We start from the raw sequence: 22,899 nt of genomic DNA, 5'->3' as shown, positions 1-22,899 counted from the left end.
ACCACAGCTTCAACAGCAACAGGCTTCAGCACTCTGAAGCTGCATTTCCACTGTAACTAGACCCACTAGTGTAAATGATACCTAATGGAATTGATTAAATGATACCGTCTGCTTCAGATCTGGGAATTAAAGCTTAAATCAATTAAACATATAACGAATAATTGATGATGACAAGAATACGCTAACTGTGAATAACGAGGTACAGAATACATTCAGATCAGGGATGCTACTGAATGATGATGAAGATGTTACCACGGAAACACTTCACAAAGAACATGAACAGCAGGGGGGGGGGGGGGGTATTGTTGTAATGTACAGCAGTATATTTGGGCTATTACAGGTAAACGCTAATACGAACAAAATGATGAAGTCAGACATTCACAGGGACATTTTCACCCTGTAGCACCAATGTAAGCTCATTTATTATTATTCTTAGAGCTTTGTGATTTAGAAGGTTTTGATACATAATTCTTAATTTCTTTTTGTTTGTTGTTTGTAAACATAAAGCCCCGGCATGCTGCTGTAACAATGAAATTAATGTCAAACACATTAAGGGACATACAATGAAAAACAAACAGTGTCGTAAATAATGAGTGACATGTATCTGCAACACCACCAAGTCCATGTCAAAACCAAAACCAAAAAGAAGAATCAAATTAAAACTGATGTTCTCAAGCAGCAGGTCTGGACACAGATGATAATCAAAGGGTGGATGCTGAGCTGTACGAAACAGAACATTCTGTCCATGCTGCTTACACTGACTGGTTTTTACCTCCCAGAGCAGCCTGCTGAACCACCGAAACCCTGAAGACACAAGGATGTTAGTGCAGACAGAAAAGAAACAAACGTCAGAGGGAAGACAGGAGGCAAGTTGGTGCAGATGCAGAAAACATCATCTCAAAAGCAAACGTCCAGCTGAGATCTGCAGTGTTCCCCCAGGATCCAAAACATTCACAACCCTGCATGCTGATGACCAACAAACACACAATATCAACTCATATTTAGTCGAGTTTGTTACACTTGCAATCAGCAAATTCTTAAAAACACAACCACAGAGGAGGACCCTTTAATCTGGACAGTGGTTGGGTTTCTCTGGGGCACTCCGAGTTAACAATAATACAGTGAAGCAATTATTCTGCTTACATTTCGGGTCAATGATGCTACATTTTCATACTACAGTGTTTTCAACTTAAATGCATGTCTGCACCATCCTGATAGCAGTGACAGGAACATCAAAATAGTCCCTGTTTATATTGTTTGCATCTGCTTAAAACTAGCAAATTGTTAACCAAGAGTTGCCTAGATGATGGTTAGAAAGTACTCGGATCTAATCTGCTGTGATGTGACCTTCATTACCTGTTCAAAGCTAAACTATGTTTATGTGATCTTATTAGCAATAAGTTCTTCAGTCCCGTAGTTACCAAGAGCAATGCAAATGTTTTATCAATTATCAGTGTGGATACAGACACATCTCACAAAAGGAGCACTGCGAGCTGTAATACTCATTTGGTAAACTGGTTGGTTACCAAACCAGCCAGGACTGCAAGCTTCCACATTACAACACATTTTAGATTTTACTTTGTTTGCTATGACTTCATTTATTGAATCTTGGTCCCATGCTGTGAGATGGACAAAGAAGCAGCTTTGAACTGTAAACTGGACGGAGGAAAAAGCTCTGAAATGTCTTTTCTTCTCAGTCTGTGACAGCAGGTACATGTGGTGTAGGTGCCAGGTTTGCATGTCTAACCACAGCTCTAGGCTCAGCTAAAATATTTCAGACAGATTGATTTTATGTGCATTTCAGATGGTTTTACTGTAAAAGCCAAGGTCAATCAAATTCCTAGTAAGATGCAAGCCTATTTTAAAGAAATGAAAAACTGCTACTAACCCTGTGATGACAAAACATGCATGCGGAGAAAAGAAGAGAGACTGTAAAGACAAACGGGGAACACAAAGATGAAATATGTAAGAAGATCTTCATGTCAAGGAGGAACCATAGGAGACTCAAAGTGAGGCAGCGAGAGAGAAGTGAGATGCAGGGCAGTGACAGAGGCATCGCTTTGATTAACAGGGTGTTTCAGGTAAGTGGAGACAGGAGGCTGCACTGACACAGCAAGGACACAAAAACAACCAGACCTGTCGTTGATCCTGCTGAGTGCTGCCTCTTTGTGTTAGAATATGCACACCTGACCTCGTTCATTATGTGAAAAAGCAGGTGCTCTTTCTCTAAAACAGAACATAACACTGTTACTCAGCTGAAATCAGCCACAAACTAATCCCACTGAAGAACTTCAGTTACGCTTAAATGAAGTATGGCCTGTTAAAAACTCCATTCAGAGTCGATGGGTAGCACGGTCAGCAGAACCTTGTTCAATGCAGTCGTGGAAATACCACTCAAGAACTCAACTTCCTTCAGTTTGAACTCATTAACAACATTCAAGTTGTTTAGTTTGACACGGCCGACACCGCTCCACAGGCTAAAGTGTTAGCAAGCACTGGATAAATGCTTAGGCTAAGGTAACATAGCTAATGTCATCTTATAGTAACACTAACAGAGACCATCCTAACATAATGTTAACATTTTCTGATACTTGAACTTTGCACCTGCTAAATCCTGGCTGAGCGGTCCAATCAATTCAGATTAATTCTGAGTCTTTATTTATTTACACACACAAACACACAATAGAATTGTATTATAGTTCGATATTATAATAACTACATACTATTAATCATTAATAATGTACTAGTTAGTCATTATTCCTCCATTTCTGAACATGGGCTTCAATTGTTCAGTCTTGCTTAATAAAGCTGCTTTCAGCTGCTCCCATAAACAAATAAAATTACTTAATACCAGACTAATCCTTGATCATCATCAGCATCATAATAATAATGTGAGCAGTTATTAATTTGTTACAGGGGTTCACTGTTTTGTAGTGTCTCACAGTTAAATACTGCTGTACTACTGTGGATCTAACCTGACACCATTCGCTTTTTCTTTGTAGTGCATCCCCACTGCTCAGGTGCTGTGAAGCGTGAGATCAACTGGGTGTATCTGAATCACTCAGGTATTCAAGAAATGCTGAAGAAACCAGTTCAAATGTCATTTATTTATACTGGCTCTGCAGGAAGACCATCTGAGGCACAGACATGCACAGAGGATGTGTGAGCATGTGCAAAGGCTATCAGACACATCGTCAAGTGAAGATCTCGTACAGGCTATCGATTCATCTCCTATGCACTCAGTCATGCACCAATGCCACAGTGACTGTCTATATCGGGGTCAGCAACCTCAACACCCAAAGAGCCATTTGGAGCCGGTTTCCACGCAAAAGAAAATACTTGTTGACATCTAAAATGAAGATAACACTGTGTATATTGTTTTTTACCTTTATGCTTTGTGTGAACAACTAAGGCGTGTTGCTTATGACATCCATGAAGTGCTACAGAGAAAACTACATTTTATTCATGTAATGAACACATTTTGAACTCTTAAAGAAATACAACAAAAGCTGAACTAAAATAATCCAGCAAACAAAAACTGCTGTGAGCCGCCCCCCTCATATCACCTTTGTGCTTTTGGAGCCTTGACCTGACTTTTAATAAATAACTGGGGAAATAAGCACTATGCTGCTAAAAAATGAAAAATATATATTTGCAAAATTCTGCCTAAATATGTATTTTACCTGGTTAATGCGTGTGGCGGGGCGTGGTCTGCAGCGCCGCTGCAGGGGAGGCGGACGCACCTGAGCTGCACCCGCAATCAGGCCTCGCCGCCTTAACGTCTGGTGGTATGTGTGGGGCTGTGAGCTGCAAAGCTACAGCCGGCTGTGTGTGTACAGCAAGCGTGTGTGTAAGGTGGTCAATAAAGAGATGCTGAAAAGCGCGTTCATGCAAACATCGTCGGGTCTGCTGTGATATGTTTACAACGGGACTTCTGCTCCTGAACCTCTGCGCACAGCGTCTGCAGGTCGGGGCTGTACGAAGTCACTTTATCTTTACAGGACTGTAAGCTGTCATCTGTGGGGCGTGAGCGTGTTTGTTTTAACATAGTTCACGGTGGAGCTGCTGACATAATGTGGATCCGAAGGTCCATAACTGGCCTACGTGGGGCTGAAAGTCTCGATAAATGCACGCCGTTTCAGCTTCCACGAGTGTGACGCTTATTTTGAGCGATGAAAAAAATAATAGAATTTTATTTTTATATTTCAATATCACAATAATCTTCCAATTTAGAACTACAAGTTAAAAAAGAACTAATATAAATAAAATACACTTCATCTAAACACTTCTAATTTATTTTCCCAAACCACGCGGAGCCGCACTGTAAGGACTAAAGAGCCGCAGGTTGCCGACCCCTGGTCTGTATGCTCTTACGTCTGATTTAGCACGCTAAATAAGGACATTCAGTGCCCACAGGCGCTACTGTAGAACACAGACAAAGGAAGCTGTTGCAAGCAAAGAGAGCTGAAGCCGCAGACTGGTATTTTATTCCTCTGTAGTAGGGCTGTTCGATATAACAATATATATCGGATGACGATATAAAAACATCTATCGTTTCATTTTACGCTATCGTTTGTTTCGTGGTGTCGCAAAATAAACTGTTTACAGCCATATTTGTTCATGGTTCTGATGTCACTGTAGAGGCTATGTTCATTTCTTAAAGTTCTCTCTCTAATATTTAATATAACCACACTACAGACGGACAAGCGCCTGTTTTTATGCGTTGTCGTTAGCAACAACGACGGTAACACCATCGTGTGTCCGTTTGTTTATGTTCCACTTAAACCTTTCACAATAAAGCTCAAGATCCTGTTGAGACCTTTCAAAATAAACTGAATCACATGAAAGAGCAGATTATTTACGGATGAGAAGTAAAAAAGACGCCAGGTGCTAAAAAATAAAGCTCAGACTCAAACGTTAGAACAGGCTTTTCCCCGCAGCACGCCGTGTAATAAATACTCACAAAGAAAACGGCGCCGTTACAACTTCTGTCTAAAAATGTATCGTTTCATGCATCGGTTAAAACACTCGACTCCAGCTACACGACGCCCAGCAGGAAACACTTCACACAAGTCGAGCTGCCCGAGATTCACAGACTTTACAGAAAATGTTACATTTTTGTGATTTATATCGTTATCGGACGATAGACGTCTTATATCGGGATATGAGATTTTGGTCATATCGCACAGCCCTACTCTGTAGCAACGTAGTGAGAAAGAAGATGAAAACTGACTTAGCCATGCTATCTAACATAAAACTGTAGTGCACTCACGTGAAAAATTAAAAAAAGAATAACTTGCCTTGACGGCTGCAGTGACCGCAGCGGTGGCTGCAATGCTCAGGCCCTGCTTGCCAAAGTTCACCATGGTCTCATAGCTTCTCTCTTTGGCCTGCACAATGTACTCATCTATTTCCTAAAGGAAGACAACAATTACATTTTAGAACACAGTTGAACTGGGCACAAAGCAGTGTGACCTGCATTACACGTGGATGTACGGATGAATGTACCCTTTCTCTGGAGGACAGCAAAGGATGCAGACACTTCCTGTAAATAAGACTTGCTCCTCTGGTGTAAGGGGACAGCAGCCAGACCACAAAAGCTATCTTTAGCTCGTAGTAGAGAGGAAACCTGGATATGGAGACACACACACGGTAAGTTTAACCCATGGTACATAATGATGCTTTCCACTGCAGAAAAACAGGTTAAGAGATATGCACCCACTCCCACTCCTGTTGTCAAGTTTTTGTTGCACACAGCTCTGAAGGTTTATTATGGTTTTTTGGACTGCACCGACATGTTCCAGCACTTTCTGTGACTGTCTGATAAAACATCAGCTGTAGGGCTGCAGGTATCGATTATTTTATTAATGGACTAATCTATCGAATATTCTATCGATTAATCGAGTAACCGGGTAAGAAATTATTTTCTCTTATTAATGAGTAATAATAAATATTCAAAAACTTCTCATTGGTTTTAGAAATGTCAGCGTTTTAAAGTTTAACTGCATATAACATCTGTAAAAAAAAAAAAAACATCGTTCTCCATCAATTCCTCAAAATCGTTACATTGTTCCTTCGAGCTAAATGTTGCCACATGAGAGATTCATAAAATCACTGAAACTCGACCTGAAGTTCCTGCAAATGTGACTCTGTTCCTACACAGTGCACATCCACATTACCACAAGTTTATTCTAGTTACACTAGGAAAGAGTACATTTCTATCATTATTATTCAGGGTAGCGAGGAAAACAACTTCTTCCACTCACACAGTCAGTGTAGATGTATCTGTACGACATGTGAGTTCACGAGGTTTACATAATGTTTGATTCACTGCGTTTGTGTTTAACATTCATGGCAAACTCACCATGCCAGTGTTAGGTCAGTGATCGTCTCCACGACAGTGTAGAGGGCAAATACAATCCAGTACATCATCCATCGCACCTACAGGCAGAGAGACATGAATCATCGTTTAAAAGGCTGGCTGAGCATTAAACCATGCATCACCTCTTAACATTACTAATATTAACACTAACATTAAAAATCTTTGTTATACGAGGAGGACAGAGAGGGAGCATGTCCACCGAGAGCAGCAGCGTCTGAACCAGCATGCTGATCATGAAGAAATGATGACATCATCCGTTTGTTTTAATTCAACTGTAATCTAAGCACCTCTGTCTGTTAGGATTCTTTAGATTTACTAAAATAAAAATAAAATCAGATTAACATCTGATTGTGTGGGGCGTGCTTTTTTATGTCACGTTACGTTTCACTGTTAGAAACTATGAAACACATCACACACTTCCAGAAGGAAACTAATACGACTGAAGGCAAGAAGGATACGAGCACCTACAGACTCATATCACAGTTTATAATACAGCCTCGCAGCAGCCCAAAGCAATGGGTGTGACTTCAGCACTAACCCCGCCCCTGACTTTGATGGGCTGAAATTCATTCATGAACAGCCACAGGGCCAGGACTGCCAAAATGAATGACATAAATACGTCATTAAAAACCGGAATAAATAATTAAATGTGTAAATAATTAAGCAATTATATAATTAATTAAACGTGTCATTAATAAAATAGGAAATAAATAATTCAATGTTTTAAATGGAATGATCGTGCCTTTAATTAATTATTGATAGATTTATTCATTCAATCAATTCCAATTTTTAATTAATTAATGACACATTTAATTAATTACTTAATTTGTGTATTTAATTAATTCATTTTGTCACTCCTGGCCCTCCATAGCCGTGAGGATTCATACTGCATCCCTCGTTTCCTGCGCACAGGAAGTTAAAACCAAAAGCAGCTCACATTTTGTATATTCTGGTCTGTCGGGATTAGGATTCCACTTTATTGTCATTGCACATGAATGAATACAGAGTAACAAAACACACTTCTGATTAGATGCAGACTGCAAGAGCAGCAAGTGCAATAAGAGCAGAGCATATCCAGATAAGTCGAGTAGAGATGAATACAGGTGATCTGTACAGCACACAGATGTTCTATCTGTGCAGACGGGCAGATATACAGGTGTACTATGAACAAATATAAAGATATGCTACATATATACAGATGTGCCGGTGTGTGGTAAACAGATGTCCTATGAATATATCTACAGTAGTGGAAGCGTAGCTCTGAACAGTTAGAGTTAGTTAGTTATAATAAGCGGCTCTGGAGTGCCACCATTTTGCATCATCGACCCAGAGTGCATCACTTTGTGTAATAAACACAGGCACACTTCCTGTATTTGTGACAGCGTCCTTCAGTAGAAGACGTTTATAGCATAGTAATGCCCACAACGTGACATACTTGGGGTTTCTTTTGACTTACATTACATGCCCTGAGGCATAATGGGTGCTTCTAAAAAGCTGCATTTTGAAAATGGGTAGAATTGATCATTTTTGATGATCAACCACCTCAGCTTTGACTGAGCAGAGCATTCAAAAGTTATTCTACTAAGAACCCTGCTCCACACTGGTGTAACAAGCGAACATGGTCACGAACCCCAGTGGACAGCTTTGAGCTAATAAACTCGTTTTTAAATGATGTTGTTCTTTCTCTAAGCCTCTGCCTCCTTCGCAGGCTGGCAGCAGTGAAACAAAGGTTGAGGACGTCTGTGAAGGTTCTCAGTCATCCAGGTCATCGTAGTCAAAGAAGCTTCTTCTAAGGTCTAAGTTCTAAGGTCATTTGCCCTTAGAACTGAAGAAGCTTCTCGGATGAAAGGTGAAACGTCTTCAAGCAACTTAAAGAAGTCCAGACGCTTTTCTTTCCAAGCTCCTTAGACAAAGGTCCCCCCCCCCCCCCCCCCCCGGCGGTCTGGCTTCCTTCGTCCCTCTTTGACGGCTTTCCAGTCCCGTCTGACTGGATTTCCATGTTAAACCAAGCAGTAGGTGTGTGTGAGTAAATAAGTGATGCTTAATTGTGTCCCATTTGCCCACAGAGGGGGGTTTTCAGCTACCACTCCGTCATGCTGAACAGCTGTTCACCATGAAAAACATCCAAGATCAAAAAATGCAGATTATGGAAAGTCAGCCAAGACTTCTCATCGTTTTTAATGACATTACTTCACTCATCTCTGTGAGAGTGTGTTTGAAAGAGAAACAACAGGGAAACACATTCACCCATCTCTCACACTCACACTAAATGTAAAGAGTGAGCTGACACTGAGAGGTTTAATTTATACGTTCAGTCTCCCTCTGCTTCAGACATTTCAGCTCCCAGCTTCCTTCTGCTTTCCATTTCTGATAGAATATTTGCTCCTTTCCTCCTTCATTCATTTTATCAGTACAAAGGACATTAAGATGTAACCTATACACCAGCCTTTTAGCTTCCTGGGGCTACAGTAGACATTTACTGACCCTGTCTTTGAATAACTGCCTTCCAGGGGGGGGGGGGGAGAAGAAACATTACATTAGACTTGCACAGCCACTACTGCTAAGGTTAAACTTGGATCAAAATTCTGGTGGCCCGACACCTCAGCCTCCTAGTAGATGCTCCACACTGCCAGCCCCACTGTGTGATAACACCCACGCTTACAGCTAAGAGGTAAAATGCTAAAAGGTGGGCAACAGTTACGACCACCCGAGCTTCAGTTGTGCCTCTGAAACAAACTCAAAGAATTTTGAGCAAACTTGCATCCAAGCAGCTGATTAACCATCCATCAATTCATCCTGACTAAATGAAAGAAACACTAAAGTTTTATCGATTAGTCATCAAATTGTCATCTGTCATCTATCATACCAAACTCCTAAGGTGCACACAGAGCATCACAACACTTTTCTCAAGCACTGACCCACATCTTATGTTCCTCAGCTGCAGAGACTAACAAGCTTTTATTTAAAGTGTGTTTGCATCGCTCATAATGTTTGGTCTTAATTTATTTAGTTCTTGGGCTTTGCAGACAAACTATGATTCCTTATACGGAGGCTTTATGGCGGTTTTGAGTTCAATCCTCCGAAAAGGCTCCAGCATGTTGGCAATGACATTCAGTCCAAAGAACGCTGACTGGTTGAAAAGCCTGTAAGTGAAGCACAGACAGCGACTGCAGCTTTTTCTTTTACATCGGTGCTAAAAAGTTCTCTCTCTCTCACGACCTGTGCTGGAGCTTCTCCCAGAGGTTTTTCTCCCCACCTCACCAAGCAGTGCTGACAGGGCACCACTCGATCAATACGCTGATATCTAGGGATTAAAAAGAATCTGATGTATGTAGTTAGTTATGAGATTTGTGGATTACTTGTTTACACTCTGCCAGACTATACTTGGATCAGCTGATTTCTTTTGGTGGTATTCCAAACACATGCTGCCAAAAGGTAAGTTGCTTAAAACCATGCAACATGATTTAAGGCCATCTGTCACATCTCTGCTTTACTATGTTCATTGATCAGCCATCAAAAGTGCAGATACGCTGAACTGGCAAATAGCTGATACTGGCCGATATACTGGCCCCACTGAAGCACCATAAAGCAACATCTCATGTGCTCAGGTCTTTAGTCATCCTTCATTTCATCCCAGACCTTCTTAAAATGATTTAAGTGGTCTTGAGCAACAGCTCTCCAAGCTTTCTGGAGGTCTTTGAAAGCTGTTATTTGGTTATTGGCTGTTTTTCATACTCATTTACAGTTCAGTCCTTGTACCGGAGGACTGTTTGGGTTTTTGTAGCCACCTAACACAAACCTTTCTGAAAGTACAGCGTCTACAGCCATCTGTAAACCACAGAGTCCAATCCACCGTGTTAGAGATTGTCAAAATTAATATAAATTTAAATCAGGAAACACCATCTGGAAAGCATTTGATGCACAACAGCTTAAGTTTTCCAAAACACACTGCAAAAGATATGTTGTATGTACTCACATGGTGGAGCAGACAGGCCTGCTCAATCATGGCAGGGATACACACGGCTGATCTCAGACCTGTTTATCTACAACTGAGTGTGGTCGACTGTACATGGATGGACAACTCCGACTACAACGCTGCTGGAAACTGAGCGACATCACTAACATCAGTCAGTGAGCGCAATGGTACGTGCACGTTTTCATAAGCAGTGAACAAAGAAGAAGGCTGGGACTTGAATCTGTTTCAAGTTTGTCATGAACTGGAGTAACCTCTGCAGGGTGAGCTGCAGCTACAAACAAGCAGCAACGAGACGCAGAATAGCTGCTGCGCTGCACACAAAGTATTTCTCCTGGTCAGCTTAAGTACAGCTTGCTTCATGAAACAAGAAACAGTACTGATCTTCATTTCCAACCATTCCTTTATGAACCTCTGCAAAAGCAAAGTAAAAGCAGAGGTCTAACAAGAAGAGCAGATAAGGATAAAGTAAGTGGGTGAAAGACGCAGCAGTCTGAGACAGGGTGTGTTAAAGCTGTATGTGAATGTGTTACTAACTCAGCAGACTGGAATGTCACTCTCACTGGTATTAGTTACATCACCCGACTCCTTAGCCAAAACACCTCTAGGGCATATCGTCTATATGCATCCAGCCGTGCTTCAAATGTGTAATCAGTCCCAAGACCTGTTTAACATTCTGCAAAAGACTTAAAGAAAGCAAGTTGGTATCTACCAGAGGGGCTAGTCCCTAAGACAAGGACAAGAATGTCTGAATCGAGATGAAAGATCAAATCATTCGAACCATCAAACGCATTTTTAAAACTGACAGAGAAGAAAATATTTCAAAGGATGGAGGACTGTAATCACAGATGAAAGTGAGCTTTGGTAGGCAGGGTGACTCTAAAGTCCTCTAATGGCACAGGGGAGAAATAACTCACTTCAAAAGAACTATTAATCTACCAATAGATTTAATAGTTAAGCAAGTCGGCTTGCTTAAGTTCAAACTGAGGTTCAGGCTACGTCCACACGTACACGGGTACTTTTGAAAACTGAGATTTACCGCTTTCTTTTTTTTTTTTTAAATCCCGCCCACACGTAAATGCAAAAACGAAGGAAAACGCTGCTAGGAACATGCCAAAGCAACAGGTGGCGATATATTCCTAACCGTGTAGAAATGTTGGCCAATCAGAAGTCTAGAAGCCTGGGTGGGAAAGAGTAAACAAAGATGGCGCAGAGAAGCAGAACTGAGCCCTTTGTGTGGAGGGACTGAAACTGTGTTGTATATGTAAGCATGTAAACACTGCAGAGAGTCAAGTTAAAGGTCCGCCATTGTAGAAATCCATTTCTACATTTCTGAGGACTGCTTCCATCACCTCGCTGAATCTGCGTCGATGCAGTCATGAAGCAGTTCTGAAGTCAGACAGAGGCACACTGAATGATCGATTCATACCTAATAAAGTGGTCAGTAAATAGGAGAATGTATACGGGAGAACATCATGAGCGCTGGCTGCTTTCACACCGCTAACCAGCACAAAGATGCTGTTGTGTAACAAGTGGAAGTTGTCAAGTCAAAATAAACAGCATCAGCAGCCTGAATGTAGAAAAATGTGACACGAGCTCCTTTTTCCATCAGTACCTCCTCGGATCAACTCCCCACGGATTGACTGGTCGCCCAATCCAGTACTACCTAACGAGGTTGTTGTCATAGCCCCCCCCCCCCCCCCCCCTCACCCCCCCACAGTGTGTCTGTGTGTGAGATGAAGTCATGCAGGAGAAGAGAAGTAAATAAAAAGTAATATTTCTGAACTTACATATTCCTTAACATTTTTGGTCTTGACAGCTTTGTAAGAGTAGTACGCAGGATACAGAGTCCCAAACAGCAGCCTGCATGGAGACAGAACACATGACAACTTCTCTCAAATTTAATCAACACAAATACAGTTTCTCTAGTAAAGTTTAACAGGAAAGTTCTCTGCACTGTAACATCGCTGGTATGTGGAAACACAGCTTTGCCTTTAAACCCACACCCTATTTCAACACGCTGATCAGCAGGCATACATAGCGAAGACGGGCCCGTACATGGTGTATATGATACAGTAGATACTGAGTGGTGAACCAGTGCTGCAGGTTTATACATTCTGTTTCACATGTATACAAGAAATTATTTTTATGTTGGTTTGTTTGTACCAATGCATACACTGCTGAAAGCCTGCAGTGCCACCATGCAAGCTAAGGCAAACGTCCAAAACTGCGTTTTTATTGTTAAAAACCATCATTTCTTGCATCTGAACAATGTGGGGACTCATTTATATCCCACTTTCCTCTGTCATATAATGCAACAGTTTGGTTTCTATGCAGTTTTCAACACTACCCCAAAATACTGCACTGTTCACTCAGGACTGTGTGCTAAGATTCAAGCAGAGAAAATCATATGAAGAATGTGAAGCTGGGTTTCTGAAGCTGAGGTGCTTTTGACTGTGCAGGCCTCGTTTTTTTAATTATATACTGAATTTCACCTGAACGAAAGAGAAACTGCACAACGAGCAATAAAGGATCAAGCGTTTCAGATGACGTTAGGAGAGCTCTCGTTACACACAGCAAAACAATGAACATCTACACACCCACACTAGGTAAACACCATATACTGTTCATGGTAGAAGCCTGTGAAGGAGTGACTCACAATGCAAGATAAGCGACTCGATAAATTTAAAGTGGGACACTCCTTTCCTCCAATCCCTCTTCCTTAAGCTCCTCTTGCACTGAGGTTACTCTGTCTACAGCACAGTGTGCAGGTCTCTCCAGTATGCACAAGCTAGATATACCCTGACTGTGCACCACATAAGAACACACAGCTTCTTGGGCGGCATTCAGTTTGTCAGCTGCCATCAACATTACTCAGCTGCACAGATTACAGGAAACACTGACAGACAGGAGAAGCACAGCATGGCTACAGCACAAAATAAGTGCTTTAGTATCATTGCAGTTTTTGTACGTCACATTTAACGTAAAAAGTGTGGAAATTGTCACCAGTCTTTTCTTAAAGCTGTCTGACTCGTCGATAGGACAGAATAAAACCAGTAAAGAACTTTTACTCTTTTAGCTAGTTAGCTAGTAGCCATCAGCAATGTTGTGGGTTACCTTGTTTTACCCTGCTTACCTTGTCTAGTTTTACTGGACTGTTTGGTTGTTCTTGGGGGTTTTTCACAAAAATGAATAAATAACTAACTTATGTAGTGGCTGAGAGGTCGAGCATGGACCAGGATGCAACAGTCTCACCACTTTTGATCACAAAGCAAGGTTTAGGTACACAGCTGGAACATAGCTGTCTGATTGCAATCACTCTCACACAGATTGGCAAAGGTTTGCAAATAATGTCTGTCTAATTGCAATCAGCAAACTACTGCAATCTGGCTGTCCCAGTACCTGCGAGCGCCTCTCTGGAAGAGGAGACTAAACTAGTCGCGCTCTTTTTGTTCTTTTATAAAAGTGAATTTGCTGACATTATGTAGACATTTTGTAGCAACTGCATGGCTCTTTGTGGGGGCATTTCTGTTGTAAGTCTGAAGGTTCTGGCTAGACTCTGAATGGAAGCAACTACATTTGTGTAGTTGTATTTTCTATACATGTAGATGGAAACAGAATTGTGATTTTGTTCATTTTAATGGTTAATCGCTGTATTATAACAAACAGAATCGATGTAATTGCCAAACTAGCCCCATATCAAACAAAAACCAGACGAATGATAGACTCGCCGTGTCTTACTGCTGTCGTCTGAACGCATTAAAGTTGCTTTGAAGACTGCAGCTGACTGGGAGTGGTCATGGACCTGCTCCCTGTCTTGCAGAAAGTCCCAACATTTTTGTGGTCTTCAATTTGTGCTAACTGTGAGAATGATTCATGTTAACATCATAAAGATTTCAGTGCTTTAATTCTGCGGATGTTCACGGGAAACGATTAAAACACACACGTTAGAAAGACGGGCTTCATGAGTTTTACCGGACTGCCGCTAGCTACCATGACAACAGCAGCGGCTACAGCGAGTCCAGACATGCTCGCATAAGCGTGGGACGATCCTCTCCATCCAAATCAAATAATCCTGATCTTAATGCTGTAGTCTGTTTGTGCCTCCACTCAAATACACCTGACCAGTCTCACAACAGCACTGCAAACACCAGAGAAAACCAAATGATAAGAAGCCTGTGAGAAACTCTGTACAGAGGAAACAGCCAAAGCAGATTAAATGGTATCTGCTAAACACAGATTTGGACTAAACAGAATCTCTCGTACCCAAGTGTAGCCTGGATCCAGAGAAATACCATCATCCATATCAGTGCCATCTTCAACTTCTCCAGTTAGCACCCAACACAATACAGCGCTGCAGCCACAGACAGGCACACAGCCTCCTCTCACGAGCAGCTGGAACAGGAACTGATGTTCATAATACCGAACACGCCTCACAAGGAAGCGAGAACAGGCCGGAGACATCGATCATTCTAATCATCCAGTATTGGATCAGATTAAAAGAAAAACAAGACTCCGCCTTCCAGTGCCCGATCACTCTGATCACTTACATCAACAGCAGTGATGGGATACAACATAAATACTTTCATGTTTGCAAAATGTTTCGACATTTATAAAGACAAAAATATCAGATAATCTCATGATGGTGTAAGAATAAAGGAGCTGATTTAACCCTTCTGCTACATGTTGAGGATTTTACCAAGAGCTCAGCAACCAAGAACGGATCCTTTGAGTATTTACTGCCCCGTGGCTGTAAATAATCGGCTTATTTACTGATTAGTTATGAACAACTTTCAGACTTTTAGGAAACATGGAAGCCTTTAAATCATTTTTGCACTATAAAAATCTCTAACCACAGACTTCACGGATACAGTATCGTACACAGACACACCGCCTCGGACCACGGTCCCCTCAGTAACCAGCGAGCTGCCAACAAACAGAGCTGTTTATATTCCAGCTGTCGCTATAGAAACATCGAGGTAACCAAGACTTCACACGCTCGTCACGTCTCTGCGTCATGTCAGTGCAGGTTCAAAAATGTGCTTTTTGTTCGATAAAGGGCAGAGAAGCACACAGCCGAGCCACCGACGGAAAACAAAACTCTGTACCTGAATCCTGTTTCTCTGTTCTGGTGCTGAATGGGTTTTGTGTGAGCGTTTAAAGCAGACAGGAAAGCTGCCAAGATCAGACCCTGGACTACCCAGACACACAGGGACAAGAGCCTGCAAGGACGTCCTGGTCTCGCCATACCAAGGGTGTCAAACATAAGGTCCAAGATTCAGAATCAGCCCAGAAAACACTGCAGTCAGGCCCACTGATTTCTTCTTCTTTTAACTGTATTTTCACACATTTTACAGCCTGTCCCACTGATAAAAATCTCCACTACAGCTATTGATGCTATACGAAAATAATTCAATTAAATGACTAGTAAATGGACTGGTTCTTATATAGCGCTTTTCTACTCTGAGCACATGCTTTACACAACCTGCCTCATTCACCCAGTCACACAAGCACTCTTCCTGCATGTAAGATATGTTCTATAATCTGACGGTGGAGCAGAGACACCTTGGGGTTAGTATCTTAGCCAAGGATACTTGCCATGCACTGGAGCAGACGGGGACCAAACACCAACCTTCTGATTAGCAGGTGACCTGCTCTACCGCCGCAGCTACAGCCACGCCTTGTACCGACTCCTGACAGCAGCAACGATTAGACGACTCGTCACACACACTCTTACTCAGAGATTAAATGTGCAGTTAAATGTTTTTAGTTCATTGGGAATTTACTTTCCCAATGAAAGTCCAGCCCACTTAAAATCAAAGAGAGCTGTATGTGGCCGAAGATGTAAAGTGAGTCTTCCACATCTGCTGTCACGTAGGCAAAGATATTACTTGGTAACAAATCCATGAGTACCCATATTGGTGGTGAACGCTGTTAAACTTAAAGGACGGTATGTTATGCAGGAAAGTGAAGGCGGGTGTGGAAGGTTCCTCCAGGAAAGTAGGACAATCACAGGCAGGAAAATCAAACCTTAAGAGTGGATTTGTCTCAGCAGGAGTCACCTGAGCTATTTCATACATTTTATTATAAAAATATTTAAGCCACACAAAATCAAAACATCAGCAGCCAATCAATGCCCATTCCAAGATCAAGAGCAATAAAGCTTTATTTCAAACTTTTTTTAAGAACTGGAGGGAAAATAGTTCCCAGAGATTTTCTGGACAGGTCATGCACATACACTGTACTGCATGTCTGTCTATAAATACATGCTGGCCCACCCTTTGCAGCTATATCAACTTCAAACTCTTCTGGGAAGGCTTTCCACGAGGTTTAGGAGTGTTATTGGACATTTCTGACCATTCTTCAAGAAGCACATTTGTGTGTTCAGGCACTGATCCCGAGAATTCCTGGCTCATCTCAGAGAGGTTATATTGGATTGCGCCACACCATAATCCACCTTCCAACAAACTTCACATTTGGCACAGTGCAGTCAGACCGCTAACCTTCTTTTGGCAACTGTCAAACCCAGACTCATCTGTTGGCCTGACAGAAGACGTGTGATTGTCACTGCAGAGAACATCTCTACTGCTCTCGAGTCCAGTCACGACACGTAACACTGTGGATGCAGCTGTTGAGCTATGGAAAGCCACTCCATGAAGCACTGTTCTGAGTGACTGATGCTTGGCAACTCTGCACACGCTGTCTCCCCACATCAGCTGACCCCACTTTGTGACTGAGTTGCTGTCATTTCCCAGTTGCTTCCACTTACAATACCACCAACTGTGGAATATTTAGCAGTAAGGCAACTTCACAGCTGTACTTGTTGCACAGGTGGCATCCATCATGTTTGTAGAAGCAGTCTGCATGGTTAGGTGCTTGATTTATACACCTGTCACAATAAGGGCGATGAAACAGCTGAATTTGATGACTTGGAAGGGTGAGTGAATCCTTCTTAATGCACTTGCAGCTTGTTTCTCAGCACACTGTCTTACATTATTAAATTAATGCATTTTAATCTGTCTTTTCTGTAATTCTCTGCAAACTATTTATAAAAAAATAACTGAGTAATATACTCAGCCAATTCTTCGGGCAGTTTCTCATTCTGCAGAGTCACTGCTACTTCACCCTTTCAGACTGCAGCAGCCACAGTAGTCTTTGTTCTGCTCTACAACTACACTGAGCTCAGCGCAGTCGCACCAGTCGTTTCTTCACCTGGTGCAGGTTCTGGTTGGTGATGTGCAAAACAAGAAACTGTGAAGAAGCAGCTACCGTACGTGCTGCAACAGCAAACCGGCCAGTGAATCTGGCCTCCATCCCCATAGCTATCAACTTTGATACGTTACCTAGTAAAAGTAATGTTCTGTTCCTCTATCGACAGTTACTGTAAAGTGGGTGAATTTACTTATGACGCTGGAGTGCAGCCACTTTGATCTGACACGGCTCCTGACTTGGGAACTTTAGCCAATCGTCCTGTTTGAGGCTTGAACTGGACCTCTCCACTGTGTTTGCACCTTCTTCAGTATTTTTAATGGCATTTTAAAATAGCTTCTGTATGAAACAGAGCCTCAGTCTTCGTGAATGAAAGTCTAGTGTTAGCACTAATTAGCACATGTGTTTGTGTTTCACAGCTTGCTAACAACTTAATACTGTACCACATCATCCAAATATGGTCCCTTCTGGTTTTAGAAAACTAACATGCTAACCAAGACATTATTATTTACACTTAAACTACAGTTACTGTGCAGTCCTTTACTCTGTTTAGCCAAAGACCTGTGCAAACTAACACCAGAGCAGAACCTGGCATAAGACGAATTGAGGACAAATCTGAAGTTTGAAAAAAGTATCAAATGTCCTCCTGTCATCGAGCTTCACATGGCCTAATTAGATTACTATGGGTCATGTGACTGTGCTGATTTATGTACTAATATTTATTTTAAACTGAATCATTCAGGATCAAAGAGATTCCTTTAGACTTTCAGCTGTGTCCCATCTACACGGAGGTCTATCGTTCCCAGGCTGGACTCCTTGTTTTGTATGTCACACCCTTGGCATGCTTCTGGTACAGACTTTACATAGAGGTTTCATCTTTACTGATGCCATGGTGTCTGACCTCTGTGAGTACCACTTTAGTACAACAACAGGAGTGTCGTATATTTTTATATTAAAAAAATCTATTAGGAAACATTTAGATAGTTACTATGGTAGCAAGAGCACGTTGACATTTTTCGTGATCTTAAACGTATCCTGTGCACGAGGATAAGAAAGAAAACTACAAATACTCACAGAAAACATGTTGAATGTCATCATGCCAAAACTAGCATCTGTCCATTTCTTTATATTCCCTCTGATTTCCTCTTAGCTTCATTTCAGCACAGCCCCACCCCTTCCTCTCTCTGCATGCAGCTGTGAAAATAATGCTTTCAGATGGGTTTTGACTCTGGGCGACAGGTCAGTTTCCCTGGCTTCCTGACATCGTACACCACCAAAAACCAGATGGATGGAGGTGGAAGGAAAGAACAGAGAAACACAGAGCAGTGTTTAAAAAAAAAAAAAAAAAAAAACACAGAAGAAAAACACACAGGAGACACACACACAATGAAGAGAGGAGGAGTGGGAGACCCAGAGATATCCAAGATTTTAGCTCCCACCATCTGGTTTGAGCCTTAGGAATAAGAACTTGATTACATGACTTTTCCACTAAAAACACAGTCAATGGCTGTTTCTGGGTCCAAACTCCTCTTAAGTTCCCAAACTCAAACACTGCTGAGTCAAAAACCGTCCAAATGATCAGTGTGGCTGCTCTAAAAGGTGTGACAATCCAGCTGAACACACAAGCATCCATGAAAAACAGGATTTAAGAAGTTTAACAGCGTTACAAGTTAGCACAGAGTTAGATCACTAGTTTCTATCTAAAGATGATGGACGTTTTCTGACTGAGGGAGTTCTGAAAAACTAAAACATACAGCTCTGCTATCACTGGATATAAATAAAGACACAACCACACAGCGGCCTGATTTGTAGGGTTACTGAAGTTGGCTAGCTGGCATGTAATGGTGCGCCACATGGTGGTTAGCTAGAGAGCTATGGTTAGGATAATACACACACATTAGCACAGTGAAGCTGGTGCATGAATATTGACTTTGTTCCCCTCAATACAAGTGAACGTGAGGGTCTCAGACGGGCAGAGACAGGCGAGCTTCTACAACAAAAACTTTCTTTTGAAGGAAAACTTTTTTGGACCTGTACAGCTGAGCATGCTGAAATCCCACTGTGTCTTTTAATCACTGCTTCCTTTGTTATCTCTGAAGCAGGTTATCTCTGAAGCAGGTTACTCAAACATCTTTGTCGCTAAACTTAAAAGGACGCGGCAACTATGAAACAAGCTGAATACACAGACTTGAAGAAAGGCACAAAAATTTGGCACATTAACTTGCAGACTTGTGAGGGTGCTGCCTAAAATTAGAAACAGGTTGAAAATCAGCCTTTGATTTATTTTTCTACTGCGGCACAATCAGACGAGGGAAATAGCTGCTGAAAGGGAGATACACTGAAGTGAAAAGGAAACGCGTAAGAATGAGGTGCTGCTGCTCTTTTCCTCATGCTGAGTTCATCACCTTAAAATAGAACAATGTCAACTCTTGGATTCTATCCCTATGTTACGGTGACACTTCCAGGGTTTCCCTGTGCACTACAGAAACCGTTAGTTATACCTACATGTTCTCTTTGCAGAGTGACAGAAGTCCTTGATCTCAAATTGAAGACTTGCTTTCCTTTTTTGGTGGTGACCATGAGGACACTGCTTACAGAGGGGATGTTTTCCTGCATTAGCCTAAACACATAGGTCACTTGCACAGCCTAATGGGCTAAACCAACCAAAGCTCTAGCCTGGGGTTTGCCTTAATCAAACTGGGCCTGTGGCAGTGACTTTGACTGATTGCTGTTACTGCATGCTTGCCACGTCATCTGTGCTGTTGCCTTATTTCACAGTATTATATCCTTGTGTGCCGTTCTTTATGGCTTTAACATATAGATAACATTAACTCTATATGAAAATGAGTTAGAGCCAAATAAAAGCATAAGGAAAAAAACAGATAGGAAAATAGATGTGAAAAGTAAGCAATGTCCATAAAAATGGATATTCACAAGTAGGGACATCACAACAGCAAACATGTAATAGTCAGTACCAGTACCACACTGTTTAAGCTCTTTTACTAAAAAGTCGTTGTGAATCAGTCACATGCTGGTGCTGACTGTGGAGGAGGCAGTAGTGTTAAACGCTATTAGATACATTATGTTACCTTTAGCATTTCTACAACATTAGCAACTGCAAACATTTTAAGCTGTGGCACAAAGCTGATTCCAAAATGGTAACATGCATCTGAGGATACCAACACAAAGTCCTTCTATACACATTTCTGACTACCTGTTATCAATGAGTCGAGGCAGAGCTGCTGTGGCAGCTGATTGACACAACGTGCAAAGGAGAGTCTGAAACTTCTGTCCTCTTTCTTCTCATTTAATGACTTTCAGCAATTGTTCATCTGAGATGTTGTCCTCCACTTTAGATATGCTGAATGTTCCACCAACAGCTTTTTGGAATCATCTTGTGGGAGCAAAAATACAATTTGATGCCTGTTAAACTGTTACCGCTGGCGTTTCTTTAGCAAGTTAAAGTAAAAATGGGGTCTAAGTACAGAACTTTTTTAACAACAAGTTGTCTGTTATGTGTAGACACAACCGTATTTATTTCAGCTATAATAAAATACACCAGCTATGAGATCGTGGAGAGATGCAAAAAGATGGTAACACTCGCCACATCATCTGTGTAGGAGATAACAGTCTCTTTGTGGCGATGCATAAGCATATAGCAGACTGTAATAAATGTGTGACTAAACAAAATTACACTGAATTTCAAACCAGCAACTGGAAAAGAGCATGTGTAATGGACCGCATGCTGATTTAAAGGCTTTTTCTCAGCAGGATTGGGATAAGTTATTGTCCAAGTAAAATGAAAATTATCACTCTAGCTACAATTTGTACAGGCGAATGTGGTTTGTACACTTGGCTATACAATTTTCCTTTTGTTCAAATGAATCTAAAATTAGAAGGAATGTGTGTGCATGTAATTATTGGTCTAAGACAATAACACACCTTCTTTCTGTCATAACTGCCCAAGTGCAGCACCGTCAGCCCATGACTGTGTTCATTATACAGTAACAGGCTGTACTAGTTAAAAATGAGGAGCATTTATTCTCTCCCCAGAGGGCTTTTGGTGTTCCTATCCGCCATTACCCTGTGGACGTATGCAGACACAGGGAGGAGCAGACGGGAAGAAAGGAATTATGTCGACTCCCAAGTTACTGTTTTCCTTACCAGATCAACATGTCTCTCATGCTCCCAACACATTAAACACCTGCTTTAATCATACGTAATTTCAACGTAATATCCAGTGATATGCCATTGGATATTTAATAACTATCCAGTAACCAAATCCGTCCCCCACTTATAGCAGCGCACTTCTTCATGCGTCTTGACAACATTGTGGATAACAGGTTGAACCGGGCATTGCTGGTTAGTTATATCTCCAGGCTGACAGCTGTACCTGACACTCCTTCACAGTGGAACATGTAAAGGCTTGTAAAGTTCCACTTCACAATAGTCACAGTTCCTTAGGACTGACTCACCAGCACCACGGATGGCTATGACTCTGTTAGCATTAGCTTCAGACAAGATTACATACCTTGCGTCCCCACAACACTAGATTTCACAAACAGAACAACTTTGTAGCTCTGCATGGACGTAAGCGATGTTGTTTTAGAGCGAATGTACAAGTTTAAATGACTCGAGCCTCCACTTAGCTTAAGCACGACAACGGGTTAGCCAAGCAGGCCAGGCAAACAGCGGCTGCTCATAAAACGAGGAAAGTTCTCCTTGAGCGGTCTCTGTACTTACACAACGCATCTCGAAATCATCCAGGACACCATGTCTTCTGTATCTGTAGGTCTGTTTCAGCAGTAGAACAGAGCCAATAATAGTGTTAAACGCCGATCCCGCACCGCCGTGAACTTTTCAGCCCAAACTTCGGTAAACAGAAACAGCTAGCTAATCTCGTCGTACATCAGCTAGCCAACACACCAGGAACACCTCACTGCAGTGTCCTTGGAGTCATAGCTACACGACGAAGCGCGTATCCTAAATATTCCTGCTGTAGTCGCTCCCTCCCATCAGATTTCCTCCTTCCTTCTCTGCTTCGCTGCTCAGTTCCTGGCACAAGAAAGGTGCTGTCGTCATTAGGGAAAATAAACACCCTCCCTCCGCATATGCTATTGGCCAGTGCAGTCTGTTTACGACGAACCTGAAATTGTAATTGGCTGGCCACGTTTGGCTAGCCAATCACATCCATTTGGTTAAGCAAGTGGCATTTTAAACTCAGTTACTGTGCTCCGATTGGTCTGCTGTCGATTCGTGGCGAGCTCTAGCCAACCACGAGGGAAATATTTTTCAGAGCATGAAAACGGCAGGTGCGCGCCCTTTGACCTCCACC

General features: G+C 41.9%; 1 protein-coding gene across 1 annotated transcript in view; it reads right to left on the bottom strand.

The window, feature by feature from the left end:
- Window positions 1–22,597, bottom strand: part of reep3b (receptor accessory protein 3b) — a 32,948-nt gene extending 10,351 nt beyond the window's left edge. Inside the window, exons 1-5 of the mRNA XM_085361163.1 lie at window positions 22,308–22,597; window positions 12,146–12,218; window positions 6,365–6,441; window positions 5,509–5,629; window positions 5,301–5,414 (exon numbers count right to left, since the gene is read on the bottom strand). Coding sequence (XP_085217289.1) covers window positions 5,301–5,414; window positions 5,509–5,629; window positions 6,365–6,441; window positions 12,146–12,218; window positions 22,308–22,339 — 417 coding nt within the window. The 5' untranslated portion in view covers window positions 22,340–22,597. The remainder of the gene's footprint in view (window positions 1–5,300; window positions 5,415–5,508; window positions 5,630–6,364; window positions 6,442–12,145; window positions 12,219–22,307) is intronic.
- Between the last annotated feature and the right edge of the window lie 302 nt (window positions 22,598–22,899).

Source organism: Diplotaxodon limnothrissa, linkage group LG8 (assembly GCF_057381915.1).
Source record: "Diplotaxodon limnothrissa isolate DT_005_m linkage group LG8, D_limnothrissa_male_GT1.1, whole genome shotgun sequence".
In the NCBI taxonomy this organism is placed as follows: domain Eukaryota; kingdom Metazoa; phylum Chordata; class Actinopteri; order Cichliformes; family Cichlidae; genus Diplotaxodon; species Diplotaxodon limnothrissa.
This window is presented reverse-complemented; position numbering and strand designations above follow the sequence as displayed.